Source organism: Aquarana catesbeiana, linkage group LG12, assembly GCF_042186555.1.
Source record: "Aquarana catesbeiana isolate 2022-GZ linkage group LG12, ASM4218655v1, whole genome shotgun sequence".
Taxonomy (NCBI): domain Eukaryota; kingdom Metazoa; phylum Chordata; class Amphibia; order Anura; family Ranidae; genus Aquarana; species Aquarana catesbeiana.
The window spans coordinates 237,409,047-237,432,976 of NC_133335.1; the positions used below are offsets into that span (position 1 = coordinate 237,409,047).

Here is a 23,930-nt window from a genome sequence, read left to right on the forward strand (position 1 = left end):
TTGAAAAGTGCACCAAAGATGCAGTATGCAGGACTTTTCAAAATGCACCGCACCTGCGGCGCACTGGTGTAAAGTGTTCCAACGATAATATTATTTTATTGAGGTTTTCTTGCATTTTTTGGCAAAAAAATGCACCAGAGTAAAAGCAGAGTCCATGCACGCTATAATTGTTTTTTTTTTTTTTAAATGTAAAAAACGCTGGTAATTTTGGCTTTTTGTAGTAGCGTTTCAGTAGCAATTAGAAGCTTTTAAGAGCACTTTGGAGAGTTAGTATTTTATTAGCGTGTTTGCAGGCTTCATGCACACTGCACACACACATACTAGATAAAAAAAAACACTGGTAATAGCTTTTGTAGTAGCATTTTAAGAGCGTTTAGGAGCATTAGCATTTTAGCAGTAAAAGGGGAAAAAAAAAGCTCCAAAAACGCTATTAGTAGCGTTTAGGAGAGTTTCTGCTGGAAAAATGCTCCAAGAAACTCTACAAAAACAACTTTTTTTTCCATCTCCTAGACCAATGGTTCTCAACTCCTGCCCTCAGGACCCACTAACAGGCCAGTATTTAAGTATTACCTTGTGGGAGATGCAGACTAGAATATTGCAATCACTGAGCAGCAACTGATATCACCTGTGATTGTCTTTCAGTTATCTTGGCCTGTTACTGGGTCCTGAGGACAGGAGTTGAGAACCACTTGTCATAGACGCTGAAGCTCAAAAAACGGTAATAGCCTAAAGTAGTGTGCTCGGGCACATAGGATAACACTATTTAGCTTGTAGGAGCAGAAAAAAAAATGCTAGGGTGCATGGAGCCTAATGCTTACCCGATGCTTTAACCAGCCCAAAGACCTTAGACCACAGGTGTCAAACACAAGGCCCGCAGCCCGAATCCGGCCCTCCAGGCCATTTCATGTGGCCCTCGCACCTCTCCTGCAGCTGCAGGAGAGCTCCAGCCCTTCTCTGTTCCTCCTCCAGACCCCTACTTTCTGCTTTCAAGCAATGCATCCAGCTTCTTCCCAGCAGCAACACAAGGAAAGGGGGTGCACTGTGATGTTAGGGAGAGCAGGGGACTCAATTTCTGATGGTGGGGATGCGCTGGACATCTAATCTTACAGATACAACCGGCCCTTTTGAGGACAATCATAATGCTGATGCGGCCCACGATGAAACTGAGTTTGACACCCCTGCCTTAGACCAAAGTCCTTTGCATTAAAGTTGCATCAAGTCGGTAAACAATTCTCCTTAGAATTTCTGTAGACCACCTTTGTTGACCACTTCTGCACCCTCAGCCCTGGTTTTGGTGGTTTTGATGGACCAGAACATATAACCTTCACCTGATTTGACTTCTTCAGCTCTCGGCTTCCTTCGCTTTTTTTTTTTTTTTTTAAATCAAACACTTTCCCAGAGGCTGCTAGAAGTTGCTTAACTGGCCCGTGCGGATCAAAGGCGGGAAAGTAAAAATTAGCATTTTGTTGCTAATTACAGAAAAAAATTGCCAAATTTTTATGCTCTCATTTGGATTATGCAATGAGATGATGGAATGATTATTGAAGAGCTGTGGTGGAAACAAGAGTGGAAACATATTAATCCCAAAGAGGATGACGGTGAGAAAAAAAAAAGTATTGGGTGAAGACAAACTGTATCAAAGACAACGAAATGACATTTTTGGAACCATGTAGCGTAGTCGATTCTCACATCTTTGTAGATCCCGATAGTCATTAGCCAGCTGATTTCTTGAAACTGTAGTCCCAAAAATATTGGAAATCCCCCCAAAAAAAGTCTCCTGGTAATAGAGAACAGGTAGCAGGTAAGTGGCATCATTCTGATACTGTCCTCCAATGTTTTCAGAATCGAATGTTTGAACAATGGAGCTGTGATCCGAAATGTTTATATCTTGTAGAAATTTCGCAACTCCTGGAAATGTCACAACCAAAACAACCAACCAATAGACATACACAAACAATCGTGGGAGACGGGTGACGAGCTCAGCCATGCTTGCCTTCTGGTTAAATACGAAACATAAGCCGCATTATCTGAATGTATTATCTGAACATTAAAATTGGATTTTTGTCGAGGGGAAAGATCTCCAGATACGGCAGAACTACAACTTCTAACAGGCTCCGCCGTGGTTTGTTAGGACTTGTAGTTCCACCATAGCCGGAGTGCCACAGAGGGCTGTAGGCTGGTGTTGGTTGTGGCACTGACAGGGTTAAGGACAGAACTGTTTTTTTTTTTTTTTTTTTTCGCAGAGTCATGTGGTGTGGTACGCACATCTCCAGCATGTGAAATGGCCCCCAGCACAATTCTCGCTCACTTTAAAAAAGATTCGTCAATAAGCGGCATCTCTGTTGACATCTAAGATTACGTCTTGACATGCTCATGGTTGCATAAAGAACCATCTACTGCAGGATTTCCATGAACTCTTTTAAAGAGTAACTCCACTTTTGTTGCGAAAAAACCTCTCCCCTCTGGGTGATTGATGTACAGTGGGGGAAAATAATTATTTGATCACCTGCAGGTTTTGTAAGATCACCCACTTAATAAAGGGTCTAGCATTTTTAGCATAGGTGTATTTTATATTATAGAGACAGAATATCAACCAAAAAATCAAAAAAAAAAAAAAAACACATGATACAAATGTTATAAATGGAGTTGCAGTTCAGCGAGTAAAATATGTATCTGATCCCCAAAAAATGACTTAGTAGTTGGTGGAGAAACCCTTGTTGGCAAGCACAGAGGTCAGACGTTTCTTGTAGTTGGGATTTTGGTCCACTCTTCTTTACAGATCTTCTCTAAATCCTTAAGGTTTCTTGGCGGTCGCATGGCAACTCGAAGTTTCAGCTCCCTCCATAAATTTTCTATAGGATTAAGGTCTGGAGACTGGCTAGGCCACTCCACGACCTTAATGTGCGTCTTCTTGAGCCACTCCTTTGTTGCCTTGGCAGTATGTTTTGGGTCATTGTCATGCTGGAAGACCCATCTTCAGTGTTCTGGCTGAGGGAAGAAGGTTCTTATCCAAGATTTTACAATACATGGCCCCGTCCATTGGCCCCTCAATTCGGCAAAGTCAGCCTTTAGCAGAGAAACAGCCCCAAAGCATAATGTTTCCACCTCTATGCTTGACTGTAGGGATGGTGTTCTTAAGGTCATAGTCAGCATTTTTCTTCCTCCAAACACCGCAAGTCGAGTTAAGAGCTCAATTTTGGTCTCAGCACTTTCTCCCGATCCTTCTCTGAATCATTTAGATGTTCATTGGCAAACTTCAGACAGACCTGTACATGTGTGTTCTTGAGGAGGGGGACCTTGCGGGCGCTGTAGGATTTCAATCCATGGCGGCGTATTGTGTTTGGTGACTGTGGTCCCAACTTGCTTGAGATCATTCACAAGCTCCTCCTGTGTAGTTCTGGGTTGATCCCTCACTTTTCTCATCATCATCCTTACCCCATGAGGTGAAATCTTGCATGGAGCTCCACACCAAGGGTGAAGGATGGTTCGTTTGTAATACTTGCATTTGCGAAAAATTGCTCCAACAGTTGTCTCCTTCCCACCATGGTTTTGGTTTTGTTGCCCATTCCAGCCTTGTGCAGGTCTACAATCTTGTCCCTGATGTCCTTTGACAGCTCTTTGGTCTTGCCCATGATGGTAACAAAAACAGTTAAATTAGCGGTAATCAGCATGGATTTACGAAAGGTCGCTCTTGCCAAACCCACCTATTAACATTCTACGAGGAAGTGAGCTGCCATCTGGACAAAAGTAGGCCGGTGGATGTGGTGTATTTGGATTTTTCTAAAGCATTTGATACAGTCCCCCACAAACACTTAATCTACAAGCTAAGAATAGGCATGGACCATAAGTTTTGTTCTTGGATAGAAAACTAGCTACAGGGGCGTGTCCAAAGGGTTGTGATAAATAATGTATACTCGTTAGCGTAATGGTCTAGCATAGTTAGTGGGGTTCCCCAGGGCTCTGTCCTGGGACCAATTCTGTTTATTTATAAATGATATAGAGCAGGGGTCTTCAAACTACGGTCCTCCAGTTGTTTAGGAACTACAATTCCCATCATGCCTAGTCATGTCTGTGAATGTGAGAGTTTTTCAATACCTCATGGGACGTGTAGTTCCGCAACAGCTGGAGAGCCGTAGTTTGAAGATTCCTGATATAGAGGGTGGGATAAATAGCTTGATCTAGGTGTTTGCTGAGGACACAAAAATATGCAGGCCAATAACAACACAGCAGGATGTAGAAACTTTACAAGAGGACCTGAATAAATTAATGGAGTGGGTTACTACATGGCAAATGAAGTTTAACATTGGAAAATGTAAGGTAATGCAGTTGGGGGGTAAAAATATAAAAGCAAGTTACTCACTAGGGGGAGAACCCCTATGGGCTTCCAAGATGGAGAAGGATCTGGGGGTCCTAGCAGAAGACAATCATGCAGTGTCAAGCTATGGCTACCAAAGCCAGCAAAATATTAGCATGCATAAAAAGGGAAATGTTGAGCATCCCCTACAGACTTCTGGGAAAATCAATCAATTTCCCACAATTCTTTGCAAAATTAAGATTTTTTTTTTCACAAAGTGTCATATTACCAGGTTATTTCTCTCACATGGTATATGCAAACTTGCAATTACACTCCAAAACACATTCTGCTAATCATCCCGAGTATGGCGATACCACATGTGTGAGACTTTTACACAGCCTGGCCACATACAGAGGCCCAACATGCAGAGAGCAACTTCAGGTGTTCTAGGGACATAAATTACACGTCTAATTTCCTGACTACCTATCACACTTTTGAAGGCCCTGGAGCACCAGGACAAGGGAAACGCCCACAAAATGACCCCATTATGGAAAGAAAATGAAAACGCATTTTTTACACATTTTTACGGCACTGACAGGCACTGATGGGGATACACTGATAGGTGGCACTGATGAGCACTCACTGATGGCCTCTGATGTGTAATATTGAGCACTGATGAGCACTAATAGGACACTGTAGTGGCACTGATAAGCACTCATTGACGTGCACTGTAGTGGCACTGATAATCACTGTATTGGCAACGTAGGGCACTGATAAGCACTGTAATGGCACTGATGAGCACTGTAGTGGCACTGTAGGGCACTGATGAGCACTGAAGTGGCACTGATGAGCACTGTAGGGCACTGATAAGCACTGTAGTGACACTGATGAGCACTGCAGTGGCACTGTAGGGCACTGATTGATGAGCACTGTCGTGGCACTGATGAGCACTGTCGTGGCACAGATTGCACTGTAGGGCAATGTAGTGCCACTGATGACACTGATGATCACTATAGGGCACTGATGGGCACTGTAGTGGCACTGATAAGCACTGAAGTGGCACTGATGAGCACTGTAGGGCACTGATAAGCTCTGTAGTGGCACTGATAAGCACTGTAGTGGCACTGATGAGCACTGTAGGGCACTGATAAGCACTGTAGTGGCACTGAATTGGCACTTATGAGCATTGTGGTGGCACTATAGCGGCACTGATGACACTGATGAGCACTGTAGGACACTGATGGGCACTTTAGTGGCACAGATTGCACTATGGGGCACTGATGGGCACTGTAGTGCCACTGATGAGCAATGTAGTGGCACTAATGGCACTGTAGGGCACTGATGAGCACTGTAGTGCCACTGATGGCACTGAAGGGCACAGATGGCACTGAAGGGCACAGATTGCACTGTGGGGCACTGATGGGCAATGTAGTGGCACTGATGGGCAATGTAATGACACTAATTAGCACTGTAGTGCCACTGATGGGCACTGTATGGCACACTGAATCAAGCCAACTCTTGCTGCTGCAAAGTGTTTCTCTCTTCTCCCCACACGCTGTATCTGTGTGAGGAGGAAGCTGAACCAGGCATGACGCTGGACTCTCCCTCCTTATTGGCTGAGACAGCAGTGGGAGGAGCCACTGGCTCCCACTACTGTCAATCACAGCCAGTTAGCCAATGATAAGAGAGAGGGGCAGGGCAAAGCCGCAGCTGTGTGTGTGAATGGACATGCAGGGCAGCAGCTCGGGAGCAAGAATGCTTGGGTGCCCTATAACAAGCTGCTTGCTCTGGGGGCACTCCGCATGGCGGGGAAAGGTCCAGGAGCGCCGGTGGGGGACCAGAGAAAAGGAGGATCAGGACTGCTCTGTGCAAAACCATTATACAGAGCAGGTAAGTTTGATATTAAAAAAATAATAAAAATTGCCTTTAATACCACTTTGATTTTCCTGGAGTTCAGCTTTAAGACCGGGGCCCCTCAATTCCCCGGGGCCCGAGGTTTCTGACGAGGCACGAGGCGAGCACAGGACGTATGAATGTCCGCATACAGGCCAGAAAGCGCCTTTTCTTGGAGCGTAGAAGGGGAACGGCTACACCCCTGAAAATAATAAGGATGCAGCTTAGGAAAACATTGCTGCGCTCGGCTCGCACTCCTCCAACAGGATGTTGTACTTGGCACGGGGCGCCTGTCTCATGTAAAGCCGACACGGATGGAGCTCGCCGAGAAGACGAGGCACGGGGGGCCAGTTCCAGAGGGGTCGGGCGCGGGACGTGTAAAGTGTGCCGTACGCCTGTGACTGCAATTGTGTGAAAGCTGACAGTTTCCACCGCGTGAGAGCGAGCGAGCGAGCTACTGTCCGCCTCCCGCCCAAGGAAACGTCCGCTAGGCAACAGAAGTATGGACTTCAACAAGTCCATCAACATTCATACCCAAAAAAACAAACATTTATTAGATTGCAGCTCACAAATTTTTCGATGTGGTGGCTGCATTAAGTTTTCTTTTTTTAGGCTTTCTTTCACCGGATGATCTGGCCACTAAGTCTGTTGATTTTCAATAGAACAAGCTGTCCTGCAGATGTACTGTATAGTGTCCAAATACTCTCACCGGCCACTTTATTAGGTACACCTGTTCAATTGCTTGGTAACGCAAATTGTTAATCAGCCAATCACAAGGCAGCAACTCTATGCATTTAGGCATCTAGACATGGTGAAGACGACTTGTTGAAGTTCAAACCAACCACCAGAATGAGAAAGAAAGGGGATTGAAGAGACTTTGAACATGGCATGGTTGTTGGTACCAAACGGGCCGGTCTGAGTATTTCTGGGATTTTCACAACCATCTCTCGGGGTTTACAGAGAATGGTGGGAAAAAGAGAAAATATCCAGTGAGCGGCAGTTGTGTGGAGGAAAATGCCTTGTTGAGGTCAGAGGAGAATGGGCAGACTGGTTCCAGATGATAGAAAGGCAACAGTAACTTAAATAACCACTCATTACACCCAAGGTATGCAGAATACCATCTCTGAACGCACAAAACATCAAACCTTGAAGCAGATGAGCTACAGCAGCAGAAGACCACACCGGGTGCCACTCCTGTCAGCTAAGAACAGGAAACTGAGACTACAATTGGCACAGGATCACCAAAATTGGACGATAGAAGATTGGAAAAACGTTGCCTGGTCTGATGAGTCTGGATTTCAGCTGCGACATTCAGATGGTGGGGTCAGAATTTGGCGCATGGATCCATCCTGCCTTGTATCACCGGTTCAGGCTGGTGGTGGGGGTGTAAAGGTGTGGGGGATGGGGTATAACCGGTTCAGGCTGGTGGTGGGGGTGTAATGGTGTGGGGGATGGGGTATAACCGGTTCAGGCTGGTGGTGGGGGTGTAATGGTGTGGGGGATGGGATATCACCGGTTCAGGCTGGTGGTGGGGGTGTAAAGGTGTGGGGGATGGGGTATAACCGGTTCAGGCTGGTGGTGGGGGTGTAATGGTGTGGGGGATGGGGTATAACCGGTTCAGGCTGGTGGTGGGGGTGTAATGGTGTGGGGGATGGGATATCACCGGTTCAGGTTGGTGGTGGGGGTGTAATGGTGTGGGGGATGGGATATCACCGGTTCAGGCTGGTGGTGGGGGTGTAATGGTGTGGGGGATGGGATATCACCGGTTCAGGCTGGTGGTGGGGGTGTAATGGTGTGGGGGATGGGATATCACCGGTTCAGGCTGGTGGTGGGGGTGTAATGGTGTGGGGGATGGGATATCACCGGTTCAGGCTGGTGGTGGTGGTGTAATGGTGGGGGGGATATTTTCTTGGCACACTTTGGTCCCCTTAGAACCAATTGATCATGGTTTAATCACCACGGCCTACCTGAGTATTATTGCTGACCATGTCCATCCCTTTATGACTACAGTGTCCCCATCTTCTGATGGCTCCTTCCAGCAGGATAATGCACCATGTCACAAAGCTCCAATCATCTCACCACTGGACAATGAGGTCCCTGTACTCCAATGGCCTCCACACTCACCACATCTCATCCAATAGAGCACTTTTGGGAATTGGTGGAACGGGAGATCGGCATCATGGATGTGCAGCCGACAAATCTGCAGCAACTGCGTGATGCCATCATGTCACTATGGAGCAAAATGAGGAACATTTCCAACACCTTGTTGTATCTATTCCACCAAGAATGAAGGCAAAAGGGAGGTCCAACCCGCTACTAGCAAGGGGGACCTAATAAAGTGTCCGGGGAGTGTGTATACAGTATATACTCATAGGTGGACGGCACATCGACAGTAACAATAGGAGGAGTGTCGTGTGACAATTCCACAAGAATAGCACCACGTTTGGAGGTCATGTTTTGATGCAAGATTAGGAATTGCATCAATTCTGCCGGGGATTTCAAGTTGCCAAATAAGAACAAGACTTTGAAGTAAAGTTTTTATGCCAAAAGCTCTAATTACAGTAACCTTTGCATGGTTTCCATCATATCTCCGGTCTATATTGTGATTTTTAAGATGTGTACAGGTGAGATACCTCCTCCCGATACCCCCAGCTCACATATAACAAAGCAGCACTCACTCTGACACGGCGTGCGTCGCGGCATGTTCATGGTATCGATACTGCAGGAGGCATTCATCCACACGGTGCACTCCTCCGCCTTTTCTGAGGTGCTCGTAAAAAAACAGTAAATCTTCTGGAGTCCCCTGAGAAAAAAGACATTTATAAGTCACATTTCAAGAATATACAAGAGATGCATCTTAAAAAAATATAAATAGGTCTCATTATCCTCATAAATTTTATAGCTGATCCTTCTCGTGATGTGTGTATGGATGAGACATAGCAACGATCAAAAACGAGCCATAACATAAGAGTAGCAACTATCGCCTGGAGCTCTTCAGGAAATAAGAAAGTCAGAAAAGCACAGAGGTAAGAATGCCTTATGTCAACCATGAGTGAGGCCTGAACCACCCAGGAAAAAAAGACCAAGGTGGGCCTCTTCACCTCCTGTGATCAGCAACAGAGATCTCAGGTCCTTCCCTTTCTGCACCCCGTCCTGCTGGAGCCCCCAAATCATTTGTCATTCTTCCCACTGATCACCAATGTAAGGAACATTCTTCCCACTGATCACCAATGTAAGGAACATTCTTCTCACTGATCACCAATGTAAGGAACATTCTTCTCACTGATCACCAATGTAAGGAACATTCTTCTCACTGATCACCAATGTAAGGAACATTCTTCTCACTGATCACCAATGTAAGGAACATTCTTCCCACTGATCACCAATGTAAGGACCATTCTTCTCACTGATCACCAATGTAAGGAACATTCTTCCCACTGATCACCAATGTAAGGACCATTCTTCTCACTGATCACCAATGTAAGGAACATTCTTCCCACTGATCACCAATGTAAGGAGCATTCTTCCCACTGATCACCAATGTAAGGAACATTCTTCTCACTGATCACCAATGTAAGGAACATTCTTCTCACTGATCACCAATGTAAGGAACATTCTTCTCACTGATCACCAATGTAAGGAACATTCTTCTCACTGATCACCAATGTAAGGAACATTCTTCTCACTGATCACCAATGTAAGGAACATTCTTCTCACTGATCACCAATGTAAGGAACATTCTTCTCACTGATCACCAATGTAAGGAACATTCTTCTCACTGATCACCAATGTAAGGAACATTCTTCTCACTGATCACCAATGTAAGGAACATTCTTCTCACTGATCACCAATGTAAGGAACATTATTCTCACTGATCACCAATGTAAGGAACATTCTTCTCACTGATCACCAATGTAAGGAACATTCTTCCCACTGATCATCAATGTAAGGAACATTCTTCTCACTGATCACCAATGTAAGGAACATTCTTCTCACTGATCACCAATGTAAGGAACATTCTTCCCACTGATCATCAATGTAAGGAACATTCTTCCCACTGATCACCAATGTAAGGAGCATTCTTCCCACTGATCACCAATGTAAGGAACATTCTTCTCACTGATCACCAATGTAAGGAACATTCTTCTCACTGATCACCAATGTAAGGAACATTCTTCTCACTGATCACCAATGTAAGGAACATTCTTCTCACTGATCACCAATGTAAGGAACATTATTCTCACTGATCACCAATGTAAGGAACATTCTTCTCACTGATCACCAATGTAAGGAACATTCTTCCCACTGATCATCAATGTAAGGAACATTCTTCTCACTGATCACCAATGTAAGGAACATTCTTCTCACTGATCACCAATGTAAGGAACATTCTTCTCACTGATCACCAATGTAAGGGACATTCTTCTCACTGATCACCAATGTAAGGAACATTCTTCCCACTGATCACCAATGTAAGGAACATTCTTCTCACTGATCACCAATGTAAGGGACATTCTTCTCACTGACCTCCAATGTCAAGGGCATTTTCTCACTGACCACCATTGAACTGGTTATAGTAGGGGGTCCCCAAGATTTAAACATTATTTGTAAGGGTTCTGCTATGGTAAAAAGGTTTAGAAAGGCTGAGGTTTGCTGTATGACACAATGCAGATACAGGCTCAGACTGGGGAATAAAATTCAACAAGTTGTATGAATGGCTGTTTTGAAGGACTACAAGTCCCAGCCTGCTCTGGCAGCCAGATGAAAGGATATAACATGTTCCCGATGTAACGGACCGATTGAACTCTTGTCACAGGGAATACATTATCCTGTAACGCCTGATACATATTAAGGTTTCTTTCTCCTGGTTTTCCCACCGTCGTAGCAGGAAACTGAAGCCCACCACTGACAATGTATAAGGATGGGAGAAAGTGTGTGGGTGGGTTGGGAACACCGGTATCCAGCCCCCTAGTGTGGGAATCTCCTCTGTCAGTTTGGAAACCGTTTATATAAACCTGAACTTGATATTTCTTTTCCCCTCCTCACTTTAATACAACCTTAATTACATTTTCGCTCTGGTGCCAAAAACAGAAGATACACCCACTACTTCCCAGGGGAAGACGACCACATGAGCAGCTGGCCGAGATGTGCGCTACACCGGCCACGATTCCTACTTTCTTCTCACAGGAGGGGAGGCATGTAGTGATCGTGATGGAGCAAACCAAGAAACACAACAAGCGAAAACAAACAAACCAATGGTCAAATATTGCTGAACTCTGCCAGGTTTTATAGGAAGATGCACTATATTATCAAAAGTATTGTGACGTCTGCCTTTACACGCACATGAACCTTAATGGCATCCCAGTCTTAGTCCGTAGAGTTCAATGTTGAGTTGACCCACCCTTTGCAGCTATGACAGCTTCAACTCTTCTGGGAAGGCCGTCCACAAGGTTTAGGAGTGTGTCTATGGGAATGTTTGACCATTCTTCCAGAAACGCATTTGTGAGGTCAGGCACTGATGTTGGACAAGAAGGCCTGGCTTGCAGTCTCCGCTCTAATTCATCCCAAAGGTGTTCTAGCAGGTTGAGGTCAGGATTCTGTGCACGCCAGTCAAGTTCCTCTACCCCAAACTTGCTCATCCATGTCTTTATGGACCTTGCTTTACAGCCAAATAGCACAGTAAGTTTCCTCCAATCCTGTAAGCATGTCTTCCAGAAAACGAGGTGCAGGGAGCAGGATTAATACAGAGGGTAAAGTGACTCCTTCAAAAACAGGAGATCAACCTCAGGCTGTTGCAGCACCTGTCTCCCCTGAAAGACCTGTGGCATTTGACCTAGCTGAGCCATTGCATTTATCAGGCCTTGTGGCCACCACCAATGTCCCTGTCTCGGCTTATGTTACTAAGGATGACTTAACGTCAGCTCTCGCTGGTCTTGAAGGCAAAATAGCGGTTATGATTGCCTCAGTAACGCAGGGAGGGAAGAAACAAAATAGATCTCCCTCTCCTGAGACTGGTCCCAGTGCTGAGTCTCTTGAGCACCAGGACCCCCTTAGCCAATTGGGTCCTTGTAATTTGGATCCTGAATGGGCAGAGGATTTTGAGGAGGTGGCCATAGGGGATAAAGATGCTGAAGCAGAGGAGTCCTCGGTAGGGGACTCAGGTTCAGAAGAACCGTTGACGGCTTCGCAATCCCAAAAGCCGTTTATCTAGGCTTTAACCGAAATGGTAAGAACAGGTTTTAAGTTGCCCCCTGTACAAGGGCCAGAAATTTCCTGTTCTACATTGGGATCCTTGCGGCCTTTGCAAGGTTCTCAGGCGTTTCCTGTGCATCCATTATTGGAGCAATTGGTTTACGCTGATTGGGAACATCCAGACAGAATATACTTACCTCCTAAAAGGTTTTCTTTTTTGTACCCAATGGAGGAAAAGTTCAAGAAAAGGTGGGATACACCTTTAGTAGATGCGGCTATTTCCTCAGTAAATGAAAGCCTAACCTGTCCAGTGGATAATGCACAAGGGTTTAAAGACCCAGCAGATAAGAAGCTGGAATCTTTGCTTAAGGCCTCCTTTGCGGTGGCCGGGTCAGCAGTGCAACCAGCTGTTGCGGCAATTGGGATCTGTCAATCCCTGAAGGATCGTTTTAAAAGTCTGGTCAGGAACCTACCTGTCCAAGAGGAGTATTCGGATGAAAGAACTTCCTCGGGCTTTGTGTTTTGCGATAGACGCATTAAAAGACTCAATTCAGCAAATGTCTTGCTTTGCGCTACTCTCAGTTCATATGCGCAGAGTTTTGTGGTTAAAGAACTGGTCAGCCGAGATGCCTTGCAAGAGGCTACTTGCGGCTTTTCCTTTCATGGGGAATGTTTGTTTGGAGAAGAACTGGATAAGTATATCCAAAAAATCTCAGGAGGAAAGAACTCCTTGCTTCCTGTGAAAAGAAGGAATAAGCAGCCTTCCTTTAAAATTCCGAACGTTCCTTGGCCAGGCACATCTTCTCCAAAGAAGTATCGACGGCCTCAACCACCTGCCTTTAAAAGACCTCAGGGTCAGAAAAGAACTTGGACTCAGAAGCCAAATAAAGCCAATGCCAAGTCCTCCTTGTGAAGGGACGCCCCCGCTCTTACAGGTGGGGGGCAGACTGCGGCGCTTCGCAGATGCTTGGGCAGGGTGGGTGCAGGACAAGTGGGTTATCTCCACTATAATGCAGGGCTACAAAATAGAGTTCCGCGATTTTCCCCAAATCGATTTCTGAGATCAAGAGTTCCTTCGGATCTAGAAAAGAAGAAAAGCCTATTTCTAGCCTTAGAACAGCTAAAAAGGCAAGGGGCGATTACAAAGGTTCCGCACAAAGAAAAGTTCAAAGGGTTTTATTCAAACCTATTCACAGTGCTGAAACCAAATGGGGAAGTAAGGCCCATTCTGGACCTCAAATCCCTCAATTCCTTTTTAAAAGTCCAAACCTTCCGGATGGAATCGGTTCGCTCAGTGATAGCGTCTCTAAGAAAAGGGGACTATTTAGCATCCATAGACATCAAGGATGCATACCTGCATGTACCGATTTTCGGACAACATCAGAGGTTTCTACGCTTTTCAGTAGAAGAGCGTCATTTCCAGTTTGTAGCACTACCGTTCGGTCTGGCTACGGCCCCTCGAGTCTTCACAAAGGTGTTGGCTCCGGTATTGGCCTTTCTAAGGTCTCAGAAGATATCAGTGATAGGATATCTGGACAATCTTCTGTTGAAGGACCAGTCCTATGCCACCCTAATAAAGAACGTTGCAACTACAGTTCATGTTCTGAGATGCCTAGGTTGGATTCTGAATATGGACAAGTCAGCTCTTCATCCAGTTCAAATCTTTACATATCTAGGCTTGATCCTGGATACAACCCAGGAAAGGGTGTTTTTACCCCCCTTGAAGGTCAGCTCAATAGTGGAGCTGGTCAAGAAAGTCAAAAGGGTAGAAAGACCCTCAATTCGATTATGCATGAGACTGCTGGAGAAGATGGTGTCATCTTTCCTTATGCGCAGTTTCACTCCAGGTTGTTCCAGAGAACGATCCTGGAAGCTTGGGACAAGTCTCTCCTAGCCTTGGATCATCCAATATCTCTATCCCCAAAGGTAAAATTGGACCTCTCTTGGTGGTCAAAGACCAGCAACTTAAAAAAATGGGAAGTCCTTTATGCCAGTAACTTGGAAGGTGGTAACTTCAGGCACCAGTCGTCTTGGCTGGGGAGCAGTATTGGAAGAGGCCTCCGTACAGGGAGAATGGTCCCAGGTAGAAAAGACCTTGCCGATCAATCTGTTGGAAATTCGAGCAGCTCGCTTGGCCCTCATATTCTGGACAGCCAGGCTGCGGAGGTCTCCGGTCAGAATCCAGTCCAACAATTCCACAGTGGTGGCGTACATCAACCACCAAGGGGGTACCCGGAGCTGGGCAGCCCAAAAGGAAATAAATCATATACTGACTTGGGCAGAGAGACACGTGCCATATCTGTCGGCAGTATATATTCCGGGGGTGGACAATTGGCAGGCAGACTACCTAAGTCGTCAGCAGTTGTTGCCAGGGGAATGGTCCCTCCACCCCAAAGTTTTCCTTCAAATATGCCAGCGTTGGGGGATGCCAGAGGTGGATCTTCTGGCATCCAGGTTCAATGCCAAGGTGGACAACTTTGTGTCCAGAACCAGGGATCCACTTGCCGTGGGGACGGATGCATCGGTGGTTCCCTGGGATCGGTATTCTCTAATTTACGCCTTTCCTCTGATCAAGATGCTGCCACACCTGTTACGCAGGATACAGATGGAGCAGAAGACGGTAGTTCTGGTGGCCCCACGATGGCCAAGAAGGTCTTGGTATTCACAGATTGTGAAGATGGCAGTTGGGGACCCATTGGGTCTTCCATTACGCCCAGACCTACTGTCCCAAGGTCCAATATACCATCCTTCTTTATGGTCGCTGAATTTGATGGCATGGCTATTGAGACCAGAGTACTAAAAGACCGTGGTATCAGGGGTTCAGTTCTAGCTACTTTGATAAATGCTAGAAAGCCAGTGTCTAGAAAAATTTACCATAGAGTCTGGAAATCATACATTTCATGGTGTGAGAAGAGAAGATGGCACCCTCGCAAGTATACAACTGGGAGGGTTCTTGCCCTTCCTGCAAGCAGGAATTGACTTAAACTTGTCCTTAGGAACCATTAAAGGACAGATTGCAGGCCTTATTGGTTTTCTTCCAGAGACCAATTGCATCTCATTCATTGGTACGAACCTTTATCAAGGGATTACTACATGTAAAGGCCACCAATTAGACCGCCCTTGTGCCCATGGGACTTGAACTTAGTGCTGTCCGCTCTACAGAGTCAACCCTTTGAGCCTATTAAGCAGATTCCTTTGATCCTATTGACTAGGAAATTGTTTTTTTTTTGGTGGCTATAATCTCAGCAAGAAGGGTCTCGGAGTTGGCCGCCCTTTCTTGTAAGAAACCCTTTCTGTTTGTTCATCAGGACAAGGTAGTCATGCGGCCCCGTCCGCAGTTTTTACCCAAAGCGGTTTCCAATTTTCACTTAAATCAGGATATAATTTTACCTTCCTTCTTTCCTAACCCTAAATCTAAGGAGGAAAGATTGCTCCATTCACTGGATGTGGTGAGAGCTATTAAGGTTTACTTGGATAAGTCAGCCCCTTTTCGGAAGTCTGACTCCTTTTTTGTTCTGCCTGAGGGTCCTAGGAAAGGACAGGCAGCAACTAGTTCTACAATCTCTAGGTGGATTGGTCAGGTCATTATCCAGGCCTATGAGTTGAAACACAAGGTTCCACCTCGATATCCTAAAGCTCACTCTACCAGAGGAGTTAGTACATCTTGGGCAGTGCGCCAACAGGTGTCGATGGCTCAGGTTTGCAAAGGGGCTGCTTGGTCTTCAGTTCATACATTCACCAGGTTTTACAGACTGGATGTTAGATCTCAAAAGGAGACTGTTTTTGGCCAGAGCGTGCTGCAAGCAGCTTTATAATTTGGAGCCTAAAATAAAGGGAATTTAGGTGTGTTCCCTCCCCTCAAAGGCATTGCTTTAGGACATCCCACATAGTCATTACTATGGTGCTCTGTGTCCCGTGATGTACGATAAAGAAAAATGGATTTTTAAAACAGCTTACCTGTAAAATCCTTTTCTTGGAGTACATCACGGGACACAGAGGTCCCTCCCCTCTTTTTCTGGGATCTTCATTGCTTGCTAAAAAAACTAGAGGAGGGGTTATATGGGAGGAACCTTCTTACTATTGGTTGCCAGTGTCCAATCACCTAAAGGTAGCATATAAACCACATAGTCATTACTATGGTGCTCTGTGTCCCGTGATGTACTCCAAGAAAAGGATTTTACAGGTAAGCTGTTTTAAATATCCATTTTTCTGCCCCTAGGTTTGCATACACTTTTATTCTTGCAGCAATAGCTGGTCCAGCGGTCACCTTCATTCCCTTAATTTACTAAAAAGTAAAAACTATAGGAAGTCACTCTTTATCTCTTCCTACACTTAATGAGCATTTCTAGAGCAACATTCCTGTTGAGACTTGGCAGTGATCTGAAAACACGAGGCTCGTAGGAGGACGATGTGGTGACAACAGTCATATCTGACCCCTCACACTTGGATTTCTGTCCCCCTCTTCCGTGCCAGTTGGACCGGGTCCCTGCTGACACTGGCTCGCCGACAGACAGTCCTTATCGCAGCAGAGCCAGAGAAAAGGCCATGTAACACTGAGATTCGTGTTTCTGGGTCAGAAAGGATGAGAAAATCTGCCGGTCTTCCCTTATATAGTTCTAGTAGGACAGAAGGACAGTAATATTCCCTTATATGTTCACAATGACAACATAAAAGTCATGGTTCCAGTCACACTTCATACAACCTGCCCATCAGGAGGAACTTGTATCTAATTGGCTGAAGTAGAAGTTGTTGGCACTGGATGCAATAAAAACAGAAATCGCAAGATATTGCGAAATGAAATTAATGTTGAGGGTTGTGTTAAAGTGGCAAAGTATGTACCTGTACAATGACAAGATGCACTCTAGAAACTTTGGCGCTCATTCTGCTATATTCACTAAAGACCAGTGGCATTACCGAGACCCTTCATATTATTGAGAACACAGCCTACCCGATCACTAGAGACTAACGACATCACAGAGACCCTTCATATTCATGAGAACACAGCCTATCCAATCGCTAGAGACCAGTGACATCACTGAGACCCTTCATATTCATGAGAACACAGCCTATCCAATCGCTAGAGACCAGTGACATCACTGAGACCCTTCATATTCATGAGAACACAGCCTATTCAATCACTGGAGACCAGTGACATCACCGAGACTCTTCAGATTCATGAGAACGTAGCCGATCCGTTCACTAGAGCAGGGGTCCTCAAACTATGGCCCTCCAGTTTTTTCAGGAACTACAATCTCCATCATGCCTAGTCATGTCTGTGAACTTCAGAGTTTTACAATGCCTCATGGGACGTGTAGTTCTGCAACAGCTGGAGGGCTGTAGTTTGGAGATCCCTGCACTAGAGACCAGGGACATCACCGAGGCCCTTCATATTCATGAGAACACAGCCTATCAATCACTAGAGACCAGTGACTTCACCGAGGCCCTTCATGTTCATGGGAACATAGCCTATCCAATCACTTAGAGACCAGTGACATCACCAAGACTCTTCATATTCATGAGAACACAGCCTATCCATCACTAGAGACCAGTGACATCACAGAGACCCTTCATATTCATGAGAACACAGCCTATCCAATCACTAGAGACCAGTGACATCACCGAGACCCTTCATATTCATGAGAACACAGCCTATCCACCACTAGAGACCAGTGACATCACCGAGACCCTTCATATTCATGAGAACACAGCCTATCCATCACTAGAGACCAGTGACATCACCGAGACCCTTCATATTCATGAGAACACAGCCTATCCAATCACTAGAAACCAGTGACATCACCGAGACCCTTCATATTCATGAGAACACAGCCTATCCAATCACTAGAAACCAGTGACATCACCGAGACCCTTCATATTCATGAGAACACAGCCCATCCAATCACCAGAGACCAGTGACACCACAGAGACACTTCATATTCAATAAAAAACGTCATGTCCCTGTCCTCACAACTGTGTGGACTATTTCCGTAGAATCATGATGTCAATAGACCTTTCATTGAGAACATTGGGTGTAGAAGCTTTTTCTCCTACCTGTCCATCTTCAACAAACTGTCCCACATAACAGAACCACTCTCTGGAGCAGAACCAGGTCGGCATAATGATGGTTGGCCCATGTGATGTGAACACCTGAAAGAGGGAGAACATAAAACTGTTATTCTATGTTTGGGCTTTGCCTACAGCATCCCTTTGGAGGGATTTCCTCTCACTTCCTGTTTTGGCAATGTATCGGGAAGTGAAGGGAGATCTCCACAATGGAACGCAATGTGAGAGGGGTTATGACCCTCCCATACTCTATCCAAAATTACAAAAAAAAATTGCTTTAAGTTCCACTTTTAAAATAAATACTTAAATAGAATTTTAATAGCAGGGGAAAAAAAACAGCAAGTAAAAGCCGCATACATTACACATTGTTAGGCACACAGTGTGTAATTGCCCTAGATGTTAACTCCTTCCCAACCAGTGTCATTAGTACAGTGACAGTGTATAGTATTAGCACTGATCACTTTATTGGTGTCACTATTGATGTCAGTCAGTGTCAGTTAGTGTACCTCCCAGCCAGCATCAGCTAGTGTCAGATTGCACGCCACACTATCGCAGTTCCATTATAAGTCGCTGATCCCCACCATTACTAGTACGAAAAAAAAAAAAATGAAATAAAAATTCCAGTATCTATACAAGACGTTATAACTTTCTCGAAAACTAAATAATACACACTTGTTGGGAATGATTTACCAAAGACGTGTAGCAGAATACATTTGGGTCTAAATTCGTGAAGAAATTTAAATTTTTTATTGGATATGTTTTATAGCAGAAAGTAAAAAATATTGTTTTTTTTTTTTCAAAATTTTCCGTCTTTTTATTCCTTTTTTTCTGGCCAAGCCCAACCCCTGAAAAAAAAAAACCCCACACCATAATCCCCCCCTCCACCAAATGATTTGGATGAGTGCACAAAGCAAGGCCCGTAAAGACATGGATGAGTGAGTTTGGGGTGGAGGAACATGACTGGCCTGTCCTCAACCCGATAGAACACCTTTGGGATGAATTAGAGACTGCGAGCCAGGCCTTCTCATCCAACATCAGTGCCCGACCTCACAAATGCTTTTCTGGAATGCTCTTCTAGACACCCTCCTAAACCTTGTGGACGGCCTTCCCAGAAGAGTTGAAGCTGTTATAGCTGCAAAGGGCGGAGCCAACTCAATATTGAACCCTACGGACTAAGGATCCATGCACACTGGACGTTAAAATAACATTATAAAAACGCCAGTAGCTTTGCAGTGAGTCTTTCGACGTCTTTTAACATTTTTGCAATAGCGTTTATTCGCTTTTTTTTTTTTTTCAATGGATCAAAAACGTTAAACGCTGGTGAGCCACGTTTTTTGAGCTCTTATCGGCATTTATGAGCGTTTGGTGTTTTTTGTGGTCAGAAAAACGACTCCTGAATGCGATTTTATGGCGTTCAGAAAACAGCCCATAAACTCCACTGCTGGTAAACATCTGTAGCAATAACCCATGGTGGAGCTGCTGGTTTATAGCGGGCTGTTACCGTTACTTTCGTTACCTCAATTTCACCGGAACCGGGTCTAGGGTCCGGTTGAGTTTAGCACCAGACAATGTAGGCACCGGACACTTGAGTATCTTTTCCAATGCTTTAATAAACGTAACTGTAGGAAGTAGCAGGAAAGAGGTAGAAGAAGAGTTGCAGGGAAGTTCAAATACCTTTTTTTGATGTAGTATTAAGAATTGGAATCTTGTAGATGAATGTACTTTCCTCTTAGAGTTGAATCTTTGCCCGCCCGGATAGGTTTCTCTCACTAACCTAGCAGCCAGTACGCAGCATGAACAAAAGTCTCTGCCACAGACTTGAATAGAACAAAACCCGTACGATCCTCTGCCACAGGATGTAATGGTTTACGGTGGATAGCAAACACCGCACTAGAACCTTTAAGCCGACCTAGCAGTACTATGCAGTAGGATTACTTTAGGATGCGTCCTCCAACTGAGTCACCAGGCCCCTCTCCAGACCAGCACTCTGCATGATCCTTCCATGACTGGTCCTCCCCTGGGATCTTCTCAGTTGTCCAGCTTCTTCCCGTAGGACAGACAGCTCAGGACCATTCCCTCGCCGCTGTGGTATGCCCCAGACAGGCTTCTGGGCCCACCCACGCGCTGCAGCAACGTGGGCCTCCCGGTCAGAGGACCACACGGTAGTACTCCTAACACATACCTGTCGGCCAGGAGGGCCAGCAGGTGGAACGAAAACGAACCCTAAAACATGGCGTCTGTGCCATAAATACCCTCTCCCAGAATGCAACGCGGAGGACCACCTCCACCGAGTTATCTCCGGGACAGAAGAGCACCCATACGCTTCAACGTGTTGCCTTTCCAACACCGACCCATGGGGACAACGGCACCCACAGGCACAGTGTGAAACTACATGCAACTCAGTCAAGCTGGAACAGAGGCAAATCTGACTATATACGAACAGATAACCCACTAAATTTACCTATAAGCAGTAGATTGAAAATCTACCAGCGCTACACGTCCATGTGTGCATTAACACATAGGATAACATAGAGGGGATGTTTATGCGCTGTTAAAAAAAGAAAACGCCCAAACTCCCAAAAACGGCCGTTTATGAGCTTCAGTGTGAATGGAGCCTAAAGACTGGGATGCCATTAAAGTTCATGTGTGTGTAAAGGTAGGTGTCCCAATACTTTTGGTAATATAGTGTATTTTTCACCACATTGCAGTGTTTTTTTTACCTAAGGGTATCTGGACCCTGAGTTGTTAGTTACTACATGTTACCGTATTGACACTTGGTATGATACATAGTTAGTGACTACTGACCTCTGTATCTTTCATATTTAACCGCTGATGACTTTCGTCAAGAATGTGCTGTCATGTGATACCATTTTTGCTAAATTGCATTCCCCTAAATAAAGAATACCGTATATACTCGAGTATAAGCCGACCCGAATATAAGCCGAGGCACCTCACTTTACCACAAAAAACTGGGAAAACGTATTGTCTCGAGTATAAGCCTAGGGTGAGAAATGCGCAGCATCTGTAAGTGGAAAAGAGGGTCAACAATGCCCATTTGCAGCCTCACTGTGCCCATTTACAGCCTCACTGTGCCCATTTGCAGCCATAGGTCTCCCAAACTTCAAACTCGGTAGTGAAGGGTTCCTAGATGCCCCCTAGCTGCAGCCAAAATTTGGGGTCTCTGGACCCAAAGGGTCCCGAAATGACATTGCTGCAGATGGACACAGTTGACCGAATTTGGGGCCCCGTATCTTGGGGCCACTTAGTGCTAGGAACCCTAAATTTGTTGTGCAAACCCAGTAGAATTAGCACTACAACATATCCAAAGCTGGGGTTCCCAGCACCAAGTGGCCCCGAGATACGGGGCCCCAAATTTGGTTCGGAAAATGTCAAGTACTTTTAAGCAGCAGAGAATGACATTTTCCGAACTGAAATTGGGGCCCCATATCTCGGGGCCACTTGGTGCTAGGAACCCCAAATTTTTTGTTTTGCAAACCCAGTAGAACTACCACTACAACATATCCAAACCTGGGCTTCCTAGCACCAAGTGGCCCCGAGCCACGGGGCCCCAAATTTGGTTCTGAAAATGTCAAATACTTTTCTGCAACAGAGAATGACATTTTCCGAACTGAATTTGGGGCCCCGTATCTCGGGGTCACTTGCTAGGAACCCCAAATTTTTTGTTGTGCAAACCCAGTAGAACTAGCACTACCACATATCCAAAGCTGGGGTTCCCAGCACCAAGTGGCCCTGAGATACTGGCCCCAAATTTGGTTTGGAAAATGTCAAGTACTTTTCTGCAGCAGAGAATGACATTTTCCGAACTGAATTTGGGGCCCCATATTTCGGGGCCACTTGGTGCTAGGAACCCCAGCTTTGGATATGTTGTAGTGCTAGTTCCACTGGGTCTGCACACCAAATTTGGGGTTTCCTAGCACCAAGTGGCCCCGAGATACGGGGCCCCAAAATCGGTTCGGAAAATGTCAAGTACTTTTCTGCAGCAGAGAATGACATTTTCCAAACCGAATTTAGGGCCCCGTATCTCGGGGCCACTTGGTGCTAGGAACCCCAAATTTGTTGTGCAAACCTAGGAGAACTAGCACTACAACATATCTAAAGCTGGGGTTCCTAACACCAAGTGGCCCCAAGATACGGGGCCCACAAAGTCAGTTCAGAAAATGTCATGTACTTTTCTGCAGCAGAGAATGACATTTTCCAAACCGAATTTGGGGCCCTGTATCTCGGGGCCACTTGGTGATAGAAACCCCAGCTTTGGATATGTTGTAGTGCTAGTTCCACTGGGTCTGCACACCAAATTTTCTGAACCAAATTTGGGGTTCCTAGCACCAAGTGGCCCTGAGATACGGGGCCCCAAAGTCGGTTCGGAAAATGTCATTCTCTGCTGCAGAAAAGTGCTTGACTCGAGTATAAGCCGAGGGGGGCATTTTCAGGACAAAAAAATGTGCTGAAAAACTCGGCTTATACTCGAGTATATACGGTACATAAAAAAATAAAAAATAAAAAAAATTTCAAGTGGTCTATCAAGTCCGTTCCAACTTTTTATTTAATAATTTTCTTTTTAATTTTTTTAGTCTGTTAGTAATGAAATTCTTTGATTACTGTGTCATGGAAAAGCTTGCAATCAATAGCAGCCACAGTGTATTTAGTAAAAAAAACAAGTAATCGTCAGTGAATGAAACCTTCGCACCAACGCCCCTTAAAGATGGATAAACACCGACTTTGCTTTTTTACTTTTTTTTACTATTAATTGATGAAGAACTTCTTCTCAGGATAGACCCACATTTCTCCCAAGCGGATTTAGTTTCCTTTAATGTTGTGTTTACAACCAGGCCTGCTGGAGGTTTGCCCTTTTCCATCTCCCCGCTCTGTCAATAAAGTCGTATTTCTCCGACCGAGCCCCTTTGCCAAGATCACGCTATGTCCCCATGAATGGAGGGTGTGAAGGAACGTCTCCTCCTCCTCCTCTCTGTTTAACAAACACGTCCTTGGCGTAATGGAGAAATAAGCCAGGGGGATCCGGGGTAATGGAGATAGAAGGCCACGGTGTGAATTGTCAGGTATGGCGGGCAGGACATTATAAATGGCATGTGTACCGCACTCATGTACAGTTCCCCCTTCATTCAGAGCAGAGAGAGCGTGGGAAAATCCTGCGCTACGTCAACACCGACCAGGGCCCAGAAATGTCACCTCACCACCAAAATAAGACAAATATTGAGCAGGGCTGAGGAATTTGTAAATATAGTACGAGAGTCATAACACGGCGTAAGGACAAGTCACTGGTGGGAAAAGTCCGTTTACGATACACAGAAACAATAGAGGGACATTAATAACGCACGGCGACTGGAGGGCTTATCTCATGGATTGCTGAACTTCGGCTCTTTGGCTTTTATTAGAAGAAATTCATAACCGAGTTTTCACTGTAAAATAATTGTGGACTTACGTGGTCGAATTTCAAAAGAATTTTCTT

The 23,930-nt window shown here is 45.3% G+C and overlaps 1 protein-coding gene across 3 annotated transcripts in view; it reads right to left on the reverse strand.

The window, feature by feature from the left end:
• The window catches only part of B3GNTL1 (UDP-GlcNAc:betaGal beta-1,3-N-acetylglucosaminyltransferase like 1), a 431,353-nt gene that overhangs the window by 47,268 nt on the left and 360,155 nt on the right, over positions 1 to 23,930 (reverse strand). For all 3 annotated transcript variants that reach the window (XM_073606958.1, XM_073606957.1, XM_073606959.1), the window contains 2 exons: positions 18,431 to 18,526; positions 8,866 to 8,990 (listed from right to left, as the gene is read on the reverse strand). In XM_073606958.1, coding sequence (XP_073463059.1) covers positions 8,866 to 8,990; positions 18,431 to 18,526 — 221 coding nt within the window. The remainder of the gene's footprint in view (positions 1 to 8,865; positions 8,991 to 18,430; positions 18,527 to 23,930) is intronic.